Source organism: Cyanistes caeruleus, chromosome 4 (assembly GCF_971803275.1).
Source record: "Cyanistes caeruleus chromosome 4, bCyaCae1.hap1.1, whole genome shotgun sequence".
Lineage (NCBI taxonomy): Eukaryota > Metazoa > Chordata > Aves > Passeriformes > Paridae > Cyanistes > Cyanistes caeruleus.
Window position 1 is genome coordinate 15,815,117 of NC_141704.1, and position 18,874 is coordinate 15,833,990.

General features: G+C 34.9%; 1 protein-coding gene across 6 annotated transcripts in view; it reads left to right on the forward strand.

The window, feature by feature from the left end:
- TBC1D22A (TBC1 domain family member 22A) overlaps positions 1-18,874 on the forward strand; it is a 142,694-nt gene that overhangs the window by 54,433 nt on the left and 69,387 nt on the right. For all 6 annotated transcript variants that reach the window (XM_023918659.2, XM_086886867.1, XM_086886871.1 and 3 more), the window contains exon 10: positions 8,050-8,125. In XM_023918659.2, coding sequence (XP_023774427.2) covers positions 8,050-8,125 — 76 coding nt within the window. The remainder of the gene's footprint in view (positions 1-8,049; positions 8,126-18,874) is intronic.

Genomic DNA, 18,874 nt, shown 5'->3' on the forward strand with positions numbered 1-18,874 from the left:
AGGGAGTCCAAAGAAGTCGTAGATGTCCTCTTCCTGGAAATGTTCAAAGCTAGGAGTGATGTGGCTTTGAACAGCCTGATGGAGCTGACACTGGTCCTGCTCCAGGGTAGGAGGTTTGGACTAGATGAGCTTTAAATTAGGTTCCCAGTGGGTTCATTGTGTGATGCTATAGTTCTGACTGACTTGCATTCTGGATGCACAATCATTTTTTCTCTGAAAATATGGCATAGAAGATTCCTGTGTGATGTATGTGATGGTTTTGTCTGAGATGTCTGAATAAAGTATACAGGGATATGTGGCATGTGGTAACTGCAATCAAAGAATCTCTGCAGAGTATTTCCATTAATTTATTCATCGATATAAGCTTCCATTTCATATTGCCCTACCAGTATTGAAGAAGTTTAAAGAGTGCAATTTGATAACAGTTAGGGCTATCTTGTGAAATTTTTTGCTAATATGAACTAGGTACATTTTTTTGTGTGTTTTGTCTTTTCAGTGCAGAAGGGTGGAAGAAAGTATGATTGTTTTTGTACATCTTTATTATTCTTAACAGAAAACTCATTTATTTTTCCAATCCATCCAGACAGTCTCATTTTCTTGATTCTAGAATTGTCAAAGGTGTTATTAAGACGTATTGCATTTCTTGCTTGAGTTTTACCACACATAATATCTATTATTTCTTCACTCCTCACTCATCTTCCCTCCCTCCCTTATGTATCTAATGTAATTGTGTATTTTTAATATAAGAATGCATCTTTGAACCATGGAGACCTGTGCAGTAATGAGCAGGAGCTGGCATTGGGCAGCAGGATAGTCACTTCCTGACATGCATACAGTTCTCAGCTGAGAGAAGAAATAAAAACCTGTTCAAATCATTTATCTCTTAGCAGATTCCTCTGGGCTTTTTTTTTGTCATCTGTAGGTTCCTGTGCAAGTATGTTTTTGGCTCCAGCTAGAAAGTTTGCAGAACTTTTCCAGTTTGAATGTTTGATCTTGCATGATAATTTAATGTATTTTTTGTTCTTAGATTACTTTGCATCTTCTTTCTCTGTTGGTTGTATCTAAGTTTAGGCTTCTAAGTGACTACACATATGTCACATCACAGTTTGATTAAAGTTTTCAAAATTGATTTAACTAATACTAGGACTTTTTGAATATAAATTTATCTCTCTAAAATATCATTTAATATTGAAATCTGTAGCTGTCTTATAGCAGTCAATTTTGGATGATGATATATGTAATGGTTTTCCTTTTCAGTGCTTCATGAGTCTGTGCTCTAAATTTTTTCTTCAATTTTTGTCCCAGAAATACTATGCCTCATTGCAATTGCTTCTTATTTATCTCAGGAGAACAAATGACAGCTACTGAAATCATAAGAACATAGGATAATTCTGCTCGATGTATGGCCAGCTCTGAGATCAGACTGAGTTTCTGAAGGCTTTGTCCAGCTGTGTCTTGAACCCTCCAAAGACAGACTTCACAGTCTCCAGGGGTTAACTTATTCTAGTGCTTCCTTGCCCTTAGGTTGAAGTTTCTCCCCAGTAGACAGATGGAACATTTTTTGTTTATCCTGCTTATCTCTTGTCTTCCCACTGTGCACCACTATTAAAAAGGGAAGTTCATCATCTTGGTAACATGGGTTTTATCAGGCTGTGATTAGGTGTTTCTGGAGCTTTATTTTTTTCAGGCTGAACAAGCCCAGTTTCCTCTCTAAGAGCACATGCTCCATATCTCTGAGCATCTTGGTGACCTTTTACGCTTGCTTCGGTTTATTCTGAAGTTCATTACCTTTTTCTTGTATCAGAGTCCCCAAAGCTGGATGTGGTATTTTAGATGTGATCTTGAAATACAAGAAATTATTTTTAAACATTTCAAGGAAAATCTACACAGTAAATATTGAACTCTGGAAGTGTTTGGTCAGAGAAGGTTGTAGGATCCTCATCCTGGAAGTTCAAAACCAGACTCCACGTGGCCTTGAGCATCTTGCTCCAGGTGACTTGGCTTTGGGCAGTGCTTCGATGGCCTCCAGAGGGCCCTGCCAGCCTCTGTGATTCTGCAGTGATCAAGATGTGATTCTGAGTGGGGATAATCACTTCATCTACTGGGCCAGGAGTCTGCTGGCTAGCTTTGCTGCCAGAGCTTACCAGTGACTCAATCTGAGCTTTCTGTCTACTGAGATTTCAGGTTCTTTTCCACAGAACCTGTCTGCAGCCTGTATTCTTGCAAGATGTGCTGATTTACGCTGATTTATAAAAACCTGGCTCTGAGGCTGTGTGTGGCCGTATGCAAAATACATCTTCCATGTGTGTGATAAAGCTGGTTGTCTTTACAACACTTCTGAACTGTAGATGATGCATGAGCATTTTTGTAATTTCATCTGTGGCTGTTCATATGGGAAAACTAGAATTATCCCATGAGTATTTTTTCCATGTAATTAAGTAGACATTCCCATATATCCAGATTATTAACTTTTTTTTTATTACTAAATTATCCTTTATAACTCTTTCCTCCACACTGTCTCATTAACATTCAAGTAAAAAGTTCACATTGATCTGTGCCACCTGAAAACGTAATGTTCATGTATAAAATAGAGTATAACTTTTCATTTTAAGTTCGAGTATACTGGTAATAAAATAACCAAAAGGGAAATACATGCATTGCATAATGATCTAAGCAGATGTATTAAAAATAGCACTAAAATATTAATATAATTATTTATCAGGGCCTGGTAATTTTTAGAATAAAAGTGAGATAAATCATATCCAGGGACTGGAGTGTGCTGAGGTACATATTAACTATTTCTGTGGCTGATAAAACAGCATGATTTATGAGCTTCAGAGGGAATCCTGCAGAGTTCTTTCTCACTCCTGAATTATGGAAAGTTGTTGCGAACATATGCCTGGTCTGGATGATGGACGGATGGATGGATGGAAGGAAGGAATGGTGCTTGGAAAGCCTTTCAGAGGTCTGCCACATCCAATGAATAACATGAATGTGCATTTCAAATGTTGAGAAGTATGTGCAGAAATAACTCATCTGAAAATTCTTCACAGAACCTTTCAGAGGTTTATTTTAAGGGAAAAAATAGGTCAGTTATGGCTTTCTTTGTACCTTTTTTTTGAACTCCTGCAAGACAAGTTTCTTGGTCATGTCTGCAGTTCACCTGGGTGGTTAGTTTAGGATTATGCTGAATTGCAGATCTGTTTTCTGTGTGTATGAGTTTGTTAGCCTCTCTTTAGAACCTAATAATGCAGTTTTCCACCTGTCACTGAGAATAAAATTTTCAGGAAGACAACAAATCTATTTATAATCAGTAGATGAAATATACTGTGCCATCAGTATATTTCAGCATAAAAATATTTTATCCTCTACCTAAAATTTGCAGTATCAGCTTTTGGGATTGTACATGTTTGTATTTATGATTTCTATCTCTAATCCAGATTTGAACTGTTATTGGGCCTATGCTATAATCCAAAAATATACCCTGAGCACTTTTGTCATTGCTACTTTAACAGTTTCTGTAATTTACAATACATCCACTTGTGTAAAACTGATTACACAGACCAGTAGAAGGTTGGATCTCTGTTTTTCACTTTACAGATGCTACTCTAACATGAGACTCAGTACCTACATTTTAATAAATTGTTGTTTTTGTTGTCCTGTTGTATAGGAGTAAGTAAGATACTGTTTTGCATGTAAAAATTTTGGGCTCCAATGCTTTGCAAATGTTTTTCCTACTACTTAGGAAAACTGACTTTAAAAAAGTCAGGATGGTTGACAGACCTTTTCTTCTAAAGGAGGTGTTTTGGAGTAATTATGGAACATACTATGGACTGTGCTAACAGCATAGTCCAGCACACTTGTGTGTTTGTTCTTGTGCATGCACACTCTATCCTGAACTGTATTCAGGAGTGAATTTACATTATAATCTCCATCTTCAAGACACATTTTGGTTAAACTCCGTTTCCACTGATAGTGTTAATGTACGTGGTGGCTATCATTATCTAGTGTCATGCTTCCCTCCCTCCTGCCCCTACCTTTTTGCATAACTTCCTGAGCAAGGTGAACCAAGATTTTTTAATAGGAGTTTGCTTAGAGAATTCAGAAATATGTGAATGAAGCACTTAAATGAGTGAAGAAGAAGAATTCAGGAGATCTCTTTGTGACATAATGAGGATAAGAAAACCTTGTTCTTTCAGCTGTCATTTGTTCATGTGATAATATACTTGAACACACTAAATTAGTGCATAGAAATTCGTAAATATGCATTGGTAGAGAAAATAGGCATCCAAGTCTATATGTCTGTATGATTTATACAGATTGCTTAGTGTATTCTCTATATTTAAAAGCTCTGATCTCATTGATAAAACCTTGTTAAAAAGAGCAAACAACACATGAACACTTTGTGTCAAAACTTTCCATTTTCTTCCATAAATGTTTCTGACATTTTCTTCAGTGGATTGTTGGTGAACAGTGTGTATGACCTGAAAAGATTTCTCATCTCAGAGGCATTGTGCCTACACCTCTGCTTGGCTGCAGTCATTATGTCAAATTACTGACAGTAATTTTTCTTTTAATTTTGCTGGCTCTGTTTCCTCCTTCATGATGATATGAAAGACCGTTCTCCATTCCACTTCAGCTTGCTGCCTTTTCTTTTAAAATTATCCCATCATCACCTATTGAGAGAAAAAGAGGGGGGATTTTCTTCAGCTCGTGCCTATGAAGTCTCTTTCCTTCCCTTTCCCTCTCTCTTCCCCCTGCTCTCCCCTGGAGGACAGTCCCAGGCAAATTTGTTATGGTAATTTTTCTAAGTTTCTTCCATTTTGAATTTCTCTGCACTTAAAAAAAAATGTAAGGAATGGCTTAATTAAATATATTTAAAATGTTTAGTGAAGTCTATAATGTTAGTATTTTATTTTAAATTACAACAACTAGATTTTGAGAAATCCTGCCAAACCTGGTTGTAGTTGCAGGGAAGTAGGATGGTTATACCAGCTTCTACGGAATAAGTGGAGACTACTAACACAAAGGTTTGAAGCTGAAGCAAGTTTTGATCTCTTGTGACATTATAAAGTCCTAACCTTCTGTATTGTGAGGTGAAACTAATTATGTGTTGGTCTGAACTAGATATTATAACCATTCAGCTGTGAAGTAGGTTAGCATAGTTCACTGAAAGTGTGTTGGAAGCTGTGTGAGCAGAACCTCAAGGAATTTAGATATTCATTGCACATCAGTGCATGAATTTCTATGTTTATCATGGATTCTGGTGTGTACCCATACATACTTTGTCATATGTTATTAATTGTCATTTTGCTTAGTCATAAATGGTTACTAGAAAGTGTCAAGAACAGTGTTTGGAAATAAGAGATATTTTATGTGAACTCCTTGTTTTCATCCTGAAATTTTTTATTTCCTCATTTGAAACTTTGACCATCAATAATGAGCAAAAGACAAACTCTGAAACAGTCATAAGTAATTGAGAAAACAATTGTCTTGGCTGAACAGCCCTGAGCAATAGTTCATTAATTTTGTGAGTTTGGCATGTTTTTTTCTTTTCTGTTGTATTACTTTTCTTTCATCTATAAGTACCAAAGGAGCAAGAATAGTGGGTAACAGAATACGTTTCACATTTACAAAGTATTCCTCACAGTTTCACAAACTCCAGGAAGTCAACTACAAGTGTCATAGGAGGGGATATGTACAACACAGTTTAATTAGAAGAGAGTACTGGGAAATCCAAGGAAGATATTTCCAGTTTAGGTGAGTCAGCACAAGTAGAAGTGTGACCCCCCCCAGCTGTGTTCATTTACAGCTGAAATAATGAACAGAAAAATAAATAGACAAAAGATCAAATGCAGTGGAAAGTAAATTTACCTGTTTTCAAATCAAGACGGCAGTTTTGGGTTGCATTTCAAGGTGTGTATGGAGTAAATTAGGCTTTGAGAAAGAAAGTAGTTTCAGGTTCATAGATCACAGTCAAGAGTTACACTACCTGGGGAGAGACTAATGATCAAAGCACTATTGTTTTAACTCTGTGCTGACTTTCAGTGTTAAATACAGAAATGTTCTTTTACAGAGGATAGGTTAGGAAATAATTAAATACTATGTTGCTGGACTTTGAGCGCAATACTACTTCTGGAAACACCAGTTAACTTGGTTTAAATAAATAGAACAGTATATAAACATTTTGAGACAAAAAAAAAAGTGAATACAGTTTTTGTTGTTAGAGTACATTCTATAAAGAAAGTGATTTTGATTTCCTAAAGATGCTGTATATTAATAATACCCTGGATATTATCCATGACTAATACAGGTGTGTCAGACTTGTATAAAAGGCAGTGTTCCAGTGCATGGGATAGTTTATTTCTCTCTGAAATGAGATTATAATAGATCTCAGTTCTGTGTCAATATTTCCATTGTTTCTGTTTTGGTGCTTTATTTCATTAAAAAGGATGCTTATTGCTTATGTTCTTTTGGTGAAATAATGTCAACAAGCTGAAATTGTTGCCTATTTTGCTTGGTGATTCCTGTGAAAAATTAAAAAAATTTAGGAATTATTCTTGCTTCCTCATCCATACTCTTTTGGCTTATACATTACTTTCTAATATTAATTACTGTGAAAGGGCTACTGCTAGACCAGTAGAAAATTTAGCTATAATTTTTAAAATGCTACTGCTGTAGTCAGTTACAAGTTGTAGTGGTTTAGGTGATCAGAATACAGTAGACTTTTTGGTACTGTAAATTACATGTTGGCTGAAGTACTTTAATTTACAGAATTATTAGTGTATCGTTTTGCCTTGCGAACTTTTAAGCCTCACACTTTATAGCAGTTTTACAGAATTTAAAGATTAAATTGCAGTTCAGTTTCATAAGTCAAATAAAACCTAAAACCCCATGTAAATAAAGTCAAGAGTCAATAAGACTTCTTTTGGTTTTAAATAGAAAAAACATATCAGGATAAATAAAAATGAACTGACAATCTTGTATTTTACTCTAAGAACAAGTTAAAATTTAAAATAAAGTCAAGAAAAATTAATATTTCAATGTAGATGAAAAAAATTTTAGGGTAATTTTGGGATTAATTAGCTCAAATTGATAAAGGAATTACTCAAAAAATAGCAGCTGGGGCAAAACATTCTTTACCCTGATTTTCTGTGTATGTGGTGGTTGCGTAAAAAAAAAAAATTCTACATAGCAACTTTTCTTTAAAATATGTATGCATAATTTTATTTTCTTGAATCTCTTGAGAACCACAGGAAGACAATTGTAAAAAAATGAGCTAAATGGAGGGATTGTCAATTAAATATTCAGAAACATTTCTGTATATTTAAATAATATAATTTAAAAAGATTGATCACTGGGTTTCAAACAGAGGTATCTTTCTTGTTGTCATTATTTCAAACTCAGTTCTATATTATAGAGCAGCAATCCACAAATTAAAAATCCATTTAGACTTAATTCATTCAAAGAAATATGTGCAAATATAATGCCCTTTTAGCTACATAGCTTGTGTGTTAGATTTTGATTCATGGTATTAACTGTAATCTTGGGTTCAGAACAGTTACGGGTACATTAAAACAGACTTTTGATTTTTTATGCTTCTTGAAGTTATTACTCTGTACTTCAGAAGATCAAATTCTTTCTCTCTGATTATAGGCTATTTTTTCATATTTCCTACATTATTTGTAGAATTGTAAATTTTGAGAAGAAAAATCACCTTAAAATCTCTAGCACATTTTGTCATGTAAGATGAGGGCCTTATAAAGCTACTTGCATTTCTGCAATAAAGTAACTTCACTAGATTAGCCAGTGGAGAGCAGTTGATGCAGGAATAGCTACACAGAATATACTGTTAGAGGTGGGGACTCAGGACTGTACAGTGTGATGATTTACTATTTTACTGTAGAAGCAGATCTAGGAAATGTAGTGACAAAACAGAAACACCATAAGAAAACAGGGAAAAATACATGGATATAGAAAAGAAATTTAAAGAAAAGAAACCTTTTTTGCCTTTCTGCAACTAATACTTACGTGTGGTCTCCTCTTTAGGATAACTACACATTTGCACAGCCAGGAATCCAGAAGAAAGTGAAGATGTTGGAAGAACTTGTTAGTCGGATTGATGGTAAGCCTCAAAGGCAAACTAATTTCTAACTGATGTTAAATTGAAAGTGTTTAGTTAAAATGTTTTTAAGAAAAGCCAAGATGACTGCAGTCACCTGCAATGGTGCAGTAACATCGCCTTCCTCAGGTGAGGTGTCATCATTAGTTTGTGGCACACTGGCCTTTGCGGATCACTGTCGTGTATCATTTAAAAGAAAGCCACTAGAGCATGAGCCTCTTTCATTACTTTTTATTAAGGCAATATAATCAAAATTCAATGGCAATTTCTTTGCAGCAGAGTAATGACCACATACAAAAGGCAGCCAGTATTCATTTCACATTAAGCCTCAATGGTTGTTGTAATGCAGGCAAGTCACGGTGGTTGTTTATGGTTGTCCTTCGGCACTATGTTTTGTGCCTTTGTGCATCATTTTGCTATCTGGAATGCCTGCATAATTTCTCTGTGGAATCCAATTAATTATGAACTCTGGAAATAACATCTTTAATTTTATAGATAAATTACAGTATGTGCAGGGCTAATTTTAGATTATGCTTTCATGTTTTAGCAGCGCACTTTGAAATATTTTACCTTCATCCTTAAAAGAATTCCTTTCATGAAATGCTGACTGTCATATAGCTAGAACAGAGTTTAATTAAATGAAATGCAAGAGATAATGCTTGCCCATTCTAAACATACTCTCTTGATAGTTTGTTAAATTAATGAACACAGTATTAACAAAATGTTGCCAAGCAGAACCAGGCATATATTTGCAACAGTAGCCTGTCAGTGATGACTTAGAAAAAATAGTTCTTGTGTAGCTTGATATTTGATAATCCTCTTGGAAACATTAATTCCCTCTTTTTGTTATATATAGTGTGAAGTATTTTTGTGCCTGTGCTTGTCATAGGAGATTTTGCCTGCTTGTATGTACATCCTTAATATTTGATAATGGTCTCTGTGCTTTTCTAGGATATTAGGGTATTTGTAATGATGAAAAACCAAGGGCAGGTGAAAAATGTTTGTGTAAAATTATACTATAAACTTAAATGTATGTAAAAATTGTTGTTGTAGATATATTTTTTTTCAAATGCTAGTGAATATGAAAAGTATGAGGACATATTTCTGTATAATGGGTAGCTAAATATTTATATTAAAATATAGTTTAATAAGTGTATTTTGTTACTTAAACAATAATCTAACTTCTCGTAATGTGACTTTTTATATGTAATTTTAGTCTTGCATCAGTATTGATGTTTACATTTCAGAAGCAAATAATCATATATTAAATGAAGTGTACAATTAAAATTCCTATAAATAGACTTCTTTAACCTGGTCAATGAACATTTATATAAACAAATTGTTTAACCAAGTTTTTAAAATTAGAAAGAGCATTCTGATAGTCAACTTGTTTGTTCAATTGAATAAAAATATTCAGTATAATACAATATATTATTGTTTAGTTTAAGGCAAAAAGAAATGCTGAAGTCTTATTTGTACCTTCAGTGCTTCAGGGATATAGCTGAAAAATTTCTCTCAGTTATTAGGTTTAGGAAGCATTATTTTTGATGCTTCACAGTTTAAAAAAAATAAGTCAGTTGTAGCAAATAGTTGTGTCATCTTATACTGTCCTTTGATCACCCTTTGTAACTGAAAATGAAGTGTGGGTTCCTGTTTTTTATCTAATTTAAAATAAAGTTGTGAGGTCTTTATAATTTTTTTTGTAGTTTTCACTAGGCATCATGAGTGTTTACTACTAAATATTGATGGAAATTTAGAACTGCTTGGGTTACATGGGGCCTCTGGAAGTCAGTGTTCCAAGCCTTTGCCCTTGCCTCGATTGCTCTTTATCTAATTGGATAGGGCAAATTTAGAGCAGGCTGTGTGGAGTCTTGCCCTGTTGAGTTTTGAATGATTCTGAGGATGGAGATTCTGCAGCTTCTTTGGGTAAGACTATTGGAAGTTTGACTACTTTTACTGTCATTTTATTTTTTATATAAATAATTATTTTTTTTTTTTTAAATGGAGCTTTTGTCCACCACCTTTTATTTTATCTCTGAGAAGAATTTGGTTCCATGTTCTCTGCATGCTCCCAATAGGTAGTTGCAGCTATTCATAGACTTCTATTTAAAGCTGAGCAAACCCAGCTCTATCAGCCTCCTTTCATGTGTGAAGTGCTCCAGCTTCCTCTGCCCCCCACCGGGCTTGCTCGTGTGTGCCAGTGTCACAGAATTGGATGTAACGCTGCAGACGTGGCTTCCCAAGTGGCAAATACAGAGGAAGAATCACTTCCCCTGACCTTTTGGCTCCTTTTATCCTTAGAAAGCCTAACATATGTTTGGCCTTTCTTACTTCAAGGACATCCTTGACTTGGGTACAGCCTGTTGTCCACCAGGATTCTCAAATTCTTCTTGGCAGACCTGCTTTCCATCAAGCTGTGCCCAGTCAGTGCTTGTTCAATGAGACTGTTCCATCCCAAAGTGATGACCCTTGCCTCTCCTGAACCTCAGGAGGTTTCTCTTAGCCATTCCTTCAGCCTGCAAAGGTTCCTTAAATAGTAGCCCTCACTTTCAGTGTGTCAAGCACTCCTCCCTGGTCTGGTATCATTGGCAAACACATTGTCTCTTCTTTGCTATGATTAGTTTTTAACAAAGATATTGGCCCCAGTGCTGACTGAGGGAATACCATTAGTATTTAGTTGTCAATTGGACTTTATATTGCTGATTACAACAGGGGTACGGTTAGAAGCTTTGTATAGTAAAGATACACATTTTTAATTTTTCTTTGGGCTGTTTCTTTTTGTCTAGAAGATTGCCCACTCAGTTACTTTCTTTTGCAAGAAAAGCACACCAAAGTATGTGTAAGGTTAAATTAAAGTTTTCGTTGTTAATTGGACAATGGTAGTTGTGTACAGCAGTCATAACCTCTTGGATGCCTCACCTAAGGGAAACCAAACTTGTTGGCTTTTTGGTGGAATCATGACAGTTTGATTGAATAATGTGGTTTACTCTTCATTTCCTTTTTGCTTTTGTCTTTTTATTCTATACTGCAGTTGAAGGGAAATGTATGGCTGATATAAATTCACTGGCTTTGCTTTTTAGAAAAGCCTCTCATGAGCCTCTCATGTATTTGCTGTACTCATCCTAAGTGCTCATTAAGGTTACTGTGCAAGAAAATAATATTCCTGCTGGTACCATGTCACATTATTTTCTTGGTGCTGGGTAACTGCACGGTGAAGCAAATCTTGATGTAGTAAGTAGCTGTGTGAGTAGATGAAGCCTGTAGTGCTTATTTGCTAATAATAATGGATTACCTGTGTATGAAAGGTGATGCTTGTGCTTTGGAGAGTGCTAATGCATTATGTCAGTGATTCAAGCAACCTTCATTAACCCAGCCTTATGGATCACAGCTCCCCTCAAAGTAACTGTCCTTGTGTGTACACTCCAGAATATTGCAGAAGACTTCAAACAGCCAAAATACTCTCTTAATTTAATCATAATCTCATTCTGCTTAAACTACGGAAAATTATTTTGATGAATTGTGTTTAATGTAATTTTTTTAGTTTGTTAATGGAATGTTGTTACAGATGAGATGGAGTTTGAAGATAAAACACTATTCAATCTCATTAGTCTACTTGTCATCATCATTCAGATTTTTCTCGGAATTATACAAAAAAATTGAGAGGGAAGATCAATAGATATCTCAGTAATATAAGGAATCTCTTATAACTAATTATCTTTTCTGTTTCCTGTAATGCCAATAGATCTTCTCTGCTCTAAATCATGAACCATTTCCCATGGTTTGTAAAAGGTCATACTCACATGGCACACTATCTTTTACTTCATTTAGGCTTGAAATCAAAGAGATATGGTATTGTTGTAAGGCATTTAAAATAATGGTATAATCCTGGAATGTACCCCTGAACTACAGAATGTTAATTCCTTCTCCTTAGCTCCTCCTTAACTCCTCCTGCCCAGTGTTTCCTTATTGGCTGTAAAACTGTGGCCCTTCCCCCTTTTCCTAACTTCAAAAAGCAGTGCATTACCAGTTTCTTCCTCTTTTCTCTACCTGGTCCCTGGAATAAAGCTGGAACACAATCCCAGGAAGAAGAGAGCCTCGTTTTCTTTCTTCTAGTTCTTGCTGTTCATATCTTTCCCCCCTCTCTGGGCTGCAGCAGGCTGGACTGTGGTCACAGAGAGGTTGGGGACATACAAAAAATAGCATGGTATAGGAACGCCCAAATTAATTCAGGATTTGTGTTTCCAGAGTTTACAGGTGCTTAGCACTTGGCTGGTGTCGTGCTTGGAAGAGTCTCAACTTCTTCACTTTAGTGGAAGACAACTGGTAATTACATGAGAGTTTGAGGTAGCTGTTTGGAGAAGGCTGAGCATTTGTAGATAAAAGTAGTCTGGGGATTCCATAAATGTTGATAAAAGACGTTAAAATCATGTAGCATTCTATCCAACTTAGCAGTAAGGCAGTTCTAGGGAAATAAGCTTAGCCTATTATAATGTTAATGTATTTTTATATTTGTTGGCTTCTTATTAATATTTCAGAAAATTATAAAGCCAGTATTGACAACTCAGTATAAATATTCTGCATCTTGTGTGGGGATAAGTTTGAAAAGATTTTTTCTGCATCTTTTCTGCAACAACTCAACCCAGGTTTTGCATTTGTGTTCTGCACAGTCTGAGCCTTTTTTCTTGTAGATAAAGAAATTCTCTGTTATTACTGTTTCACATTCTTTCACCAAAAATCACTAATCATTTTTTAGAATTCTCCCATGAATTTTAGAAGCAAGAGATGGAAAAATGAAGAAAATTATTAAAAATAATAATTAAAAATACTCTTACTGTTGCTGTATATACTTTCCCCTTCTTCTTGAAAATAGAAGTGATGGAAGAATATCTAAGAACATAAAAAGAGTGTTGCATTTTAACTTTCTCATAAGGAAGTTTATCGGGAATTCAGCCACTATTTTTAAAGGTTCAGTAAAATTTCAGAATTTCTGCTGTTTCCATTGTGAATGCATCTTCTGATCATCTGTTTTGGAGAGTTAGCACAGCTATTCCTACGTATGATATTTTCATTGGGACAGTTTCTAGTTTACTTCCATTTTATTGTTGTGAAAAAAAAATTAAAAAAAAATTAAAAGGAAGATATTTTTAGTGCAAAATTAAAGTTGTTATATTTGGATTGCTTAAAAGCAATTAAAAAGACTTTTAATAAATACTGAATAGTGTTGTTTGAGGAAATACTGTTAGCTATTCCTAAGTGCAGTTAAATTGCTATTTCACCTTTTAAAACCATGTTCTATTAATAATTTTACGATTTCTATTTTTCTTATTGCTGCCACGTTTTCTATGTGTTTTCATTCAAACCTAATGACAGACAAATTACATAATGCCTCTTGTCTTAATATTCTGGCTCCACTAATCATACTTTCTATACTTGTTTCACTCCTGGGTTTTATTCTTCTCTCTTGGATTACAATTGTCTGGGTTGGGCTGTTATCTGAAGCCAGAACTAAGGAATTGTAATAAAGCACTTTCATGTTGTGGCCTTAAATTCATATTTTGCACAGATTTGCTATTCACATAAAATTTTTAAGTAAACTCTCTTGCAAATAATTATGTGTTGTGTGTAAATATGTGCAGATCAAGTTCTTAATGAAATGTAGTCAGTTAAAACTTTTTTATTTTTATATGTGTTTTTGTTTAACCACAGTGGAAAGGCTTATTTAATTGTACTGCTATTTAATTCTGTCTACTTCTCATGCTTTGAAATATTTGCTGTATATCTGTCTAAAATGTTGGTTGATAAAGCTCTTAATATTTATGTATAATAAATTTACTTATTTAATTGGAGAAGTTTATAAAACATTCCTCATTAGAATAGGATTAGTACTGGTAGGATTATCCTTTCTAAGGTCTGAGTTAATATTTAAGAGCTGTGTGTTTTTAATGGGCTGCTAAAGTTTTAAATGTCCAGACCTCACTTGGGATTCTTACAGCTTCTTCTCTGAATATTTTGCATTCAGCAGGTTCTTGTCCCAGGAGATAAAGGTGCCTATTCCCATAGAACTGTCCAATGCTCCAAACATAAACATTTCACAGTTCTACTCAAAACTTAATTTCATGTGATGAGTTAAGCCAAAAAGTATTGAGAGATACCTGATGAGTAGTTTTAGTGCTTTCATAGTTTTTGAAGGACATTCAGTTTCTCTGCTGATTGAACTTTTTAAACTGCAGAGAAAATTGTTTTGCTTTTTTCTTTAGGAAAATCTGACTCCAAAAAAGGCAAAACATCAACTAATACTAATACATTTTCTTATTAATCCATTTACTGTTGTTTAATCAGAACTCACAGAATGAGTTATCTGTTCAATATGCGTGATAGAAGCAGATTAATTAATTTGGTTTTTAATTTGAATCATGGGTGTTCATACAATGAACTGATAATAAAACTGTAGTAATAGATGACATTTGATCTGTCTTTGTTACGTATTCAATCATACTAATGATTTTTTGACTGATGGTTAAAGAATGCATAATTGCATGTGCAAAATTATGTTCATGTTTAATTATATTGTAAAACATTTTACAGACACCAATAACTTTGAATTAAGATTATGTTGAAGTATCAACTTAAGGAAAAAAGAGCTCTAATTGCAAGAGTTGCAAAACTGGTATTCTCAGCCACGTGAAAGCATTTTGAATTGGAAATGGGCATAAAATTTATTTAGACCTTACTGCTGCTATTGAGATTGACTGATTAATAAGGACCTTGTTTCTTGGTCCATCTTTCTATGTCAGCTTGGTGCTGAAGTGATGGAAAATCTTGTAAGCATTTCATAATTGTTTTAATTAATTTACACTTCAAAGCTCTTTCTTATTTTAATAAAGCTATTTTATTTAGTTCACTAGTAGTTATTTTATATCTGATTTTATGGTTGTAATTACTGTATTATACTTTAATCCACTTGTAAGTGCTTTTCACTGGGCATTATAATTAATTAATATATCTTTTAAATAATAATTTTATGTTTTACTGTGGAGATTATATTTATATGCTATTGCAGAGCTCAGAGACTTTAGGAAGAGTTGAGACTGACTGTAAAATAATTAGTAAGTTCCTGACTGCTTGTAAGCACTTTAGCTGTTACATAGCCAAACCTTATTATTTTCATGGCAAATTAAAAAATTGAAAAAAGGGAAGAAAAAAGATGTTATATGTGGGGAATCTAAAAACTGTCAGGCATAAGCCCTTTTATGGATGCCCACAGTTATGATTTAAGAACAGGCTAGAGAAGTCCAGTGGTGGTACGTAGAAGTGTCTCACCAAACATACGTTTTCCCTGTTGTTTGTTGTACTCGGAATATAAAGTTTGAGGTCCACCTGGAAACATGCTGTTTTTCTTAACTTTTAGCTAGAAGGGTAGATCTTTCTTGATTACTGCTAAATTTTTTTCTTAGTATTTTTCTCCATTTGGTGTTACATACCGCAGAATTGTTACTTTCATTTGATTCCATGAGGCAACCAGGCCTTCCCTTCTCTCCTTCCCTCCTCTACTATTTTCTTCTTTTGCTTGGGTGTCTTGGGTGTCTTGGGCTTTTCAGTATTAGCATATGGACCATATCTTTTGTTAAGACGAAGATACTTCTCAGTCCTAGCTACAATCTATATATTTAGTGAGCTAAATTTAAATAGACCATTATCTTTAAACTGTAGATCATGAGGAGAATGTAATTGGTAATACTTCAGTGTTTCTGCAAGTCATATTTTCATTTTTAGGACTTTTCAGTGTATTTTTTTAATGCTTGTGTTGTAATTTTTTACAGTGGACAATTTTAACCAGTTATAAAATTGAACTAAGTCTGGAACAAGATATAATCAGCATGTAAATATTTGACTTTTGATCCCTACTATTAGTTGAAGTAGAGCTATGAATCATGATGAGATCTTGTCTTGAGGTGCACATTTATGATCTTCAGAATGTCTTCTTCAGTCATCAGGAACTTCTTCTGTAATTAATGTATATTAATATAAGTTAATATACATAACTACAAATAACTCATTGCTAAGCTATAGTCTTGACAGAATTACTTCTGTTCAGAATTTCACATAAGCCCTTTTCTGCATCTGGCAACATCTGGTATTGAGATTTTACTCCAAACTCTTACCTTTTTTATCTTATAAACATCCTGGTTTTGAGCAATGTAAAAATTATTCAGGAGACAAAATTAGATTAAAGGTTAGCTTTCAACAAATAGAGTACTAAAAACAGAAGCAGTCATTGGCTGGTGACAAGGTCCTTTCTTTTGGACAGCAAGGTTCCTTCCATATGTGGGAACTGTAACATTTTGGGATGGAGTGCACCTTCAGTCAGTTTGCACCCAGTCAGGTGGTAGTGTTGGTTTGCTGGAGGGTAGGAAGACTCTGGAGAGGGATCTGGACAGTCTGGATCAGTGGGTCAAGGCCAGTTATGTGAGGTTCAGCAAGGCCAAATGCCAGGTCCTGCTCTTCAGTCACAACTCCCTGCAGCACTATGGGTGGGGCAGATTGGCTGGAAAGCTGCCTTGCAGAAAAGGGCCTGGGGGTGCTGGTCAACAGCTGGATGAACATCAGTCAGCATGTGCCCAGTGACAAAGGCCAGTGTAATCCTGGCTAATATCAGAAACAGTGTGGCCAACAGGACCAGGGCAGTGATAGTTCCTGTTCTCAGCACTGGTGAGGTCACACCTGAAATTGCATGTTCAGTTTTGGGCCCCTCATAACAAGAAAGGCACTGAAGTGCTGAAACATGTCCAGAGAAGGGCAGTGGAGCTGAGGAAGGCTCTGGAGTGGCTGAGGGAGCTGGCAGTGTTTAGCCTGGAAAAGGGTGACAGGGGAGACTTTATTGTCTACAACTGCCTGAAACGAGGCCTGTTATGATTTCTAACGTCCCCTGCCTCTCTGCCACCACTGTCTGCCCTGCAGCAGCCAGGGAGACAGGGGAGATAGATTAGTTTATCAAAGAAGAACCTAAAAATGAGCTCTTTCCCTTTGCTGGGATGGCAGTTACAGCTTTATTTCTTGGGATCCTACAGAGTGAGGTAGCAGGAGGGAAAGAGGAAGAGGTATCGATAGGCACTCCTTTTTGAAGGCAGGGGGAAAGGGGTGGAGGGAATTTACACAACCAATGAAGAGAACTGGGGAGAACAAGATAAGGGAAAGAAACTTACAATTCTACATTTTTGGGGGTACATTTTTTGGGTCATACCATTTTTCCTAACTGCATTACAACAGAAGCCAGGTGGGAGTTGGTCAGTTCCCTTAAATAACAAGTGACAGGACGGGAGAAAATGACAAGAGGAAGCTGTGACAGGAGAGGTTTAGATTGGATATCAGGAAACATTTCTTCACCAGAAAGATTATCAAGGACCGGAAAAGGCTTCCCAGGGAAGTGGTGGAGTCACCATCCCTGGAGGTATTTAAAAGATGTGTAGGTGTGGCCATTAGGAACATGGCTTATTGGTGAGCTTTGAAGTGCTAGGTTAATGGTTTAGTATCAAGATCTTACAGGTATTTTCCAGCCTAAATGATTATATGATTCCGTGGAAAAGAGGAGTGCTAACATGTTTCTATAGCATGTTTTTGTACATTAAGGATCAATACAAAAAAAATCATTGTGCATGCAAAGGGCAATGTCAATAAGCTCCTGTGGCAAAGATTGGCTCATTATTTTATTTTGCTTTTGCTTTGGTATCAGAGCAGTTACTCCTGCACTTTTAAAGAAAAATGGTGTGGCTTTTCATGAGAAATAATCACTTTTCTGTTGTTGAACTAAAAAGCCTCTGAGAGATTGTTAGCTTTTCAGGTGCTTTTTAACACTTAGTGCTTTATATATTTACAATGAAATATATATAAAATATTGATAAAATAGAGTTAAAAACAAAGTGTTCAGGGTATGAAATATGACTGAAAAATAAACTTTAAGTAATATTCAAAATTTCACAACTAGGTCAAACGTCAGAAGCTATTGCTAAGATTGATTGATAGGAATCTTTTAGTAAAGGTGAGCACCTAAGGGCTAATGTTCTGAAATGTTGAACTGTACAAATGGCTGTGGTGACACCATGCTATGCTGCAGTAGTTTGGCAGTTCAGGCATAATCTTACAATATTTTGTGTTTTTTCTTTGCTTATGTGTAAGCTTGCCTAGAGACTCGTTCTAACACCATCCTGAAGTTGTTTCTGTCCTTCTGTTTGGTTCATGATTCCATAATCATGCAGATTTTAATTTTGAATTCAGTGAAATAGCATGAGATGCTGACATTGAACATGAAGAATAAATATTTTATGTGTATAGGCCCATCTGGTATGAGAGGAATCTGTTAAAGGTGGCTATATGATAGTTATATTATTATATAACTATCATATATAATATAATATATTATATTATATATATATATAATTATTATAAAATATATATTATATTATATATATAATATATAATATATTATATTATTAATAGTTATTTTGAATGATCATAATATGATCATTCAAAATAACGTACCAATAAGTGTATTTAGTAAAAATATGAATAGTTATAAATGTTTTTTGTCTACAGGTTGCCTGTTTTTGACAGTATGCTACTTTGGAATGCATCTCTGTAATGTATTTTATTCTTTAATCAGAAGACTTCCTACATGAAAACTTTATGTGTAGATTTATTGAAGGTGTTGGGAAACTTAGTAAATGTAATTTTCATTTGTTTTGAATTTTGATTAAA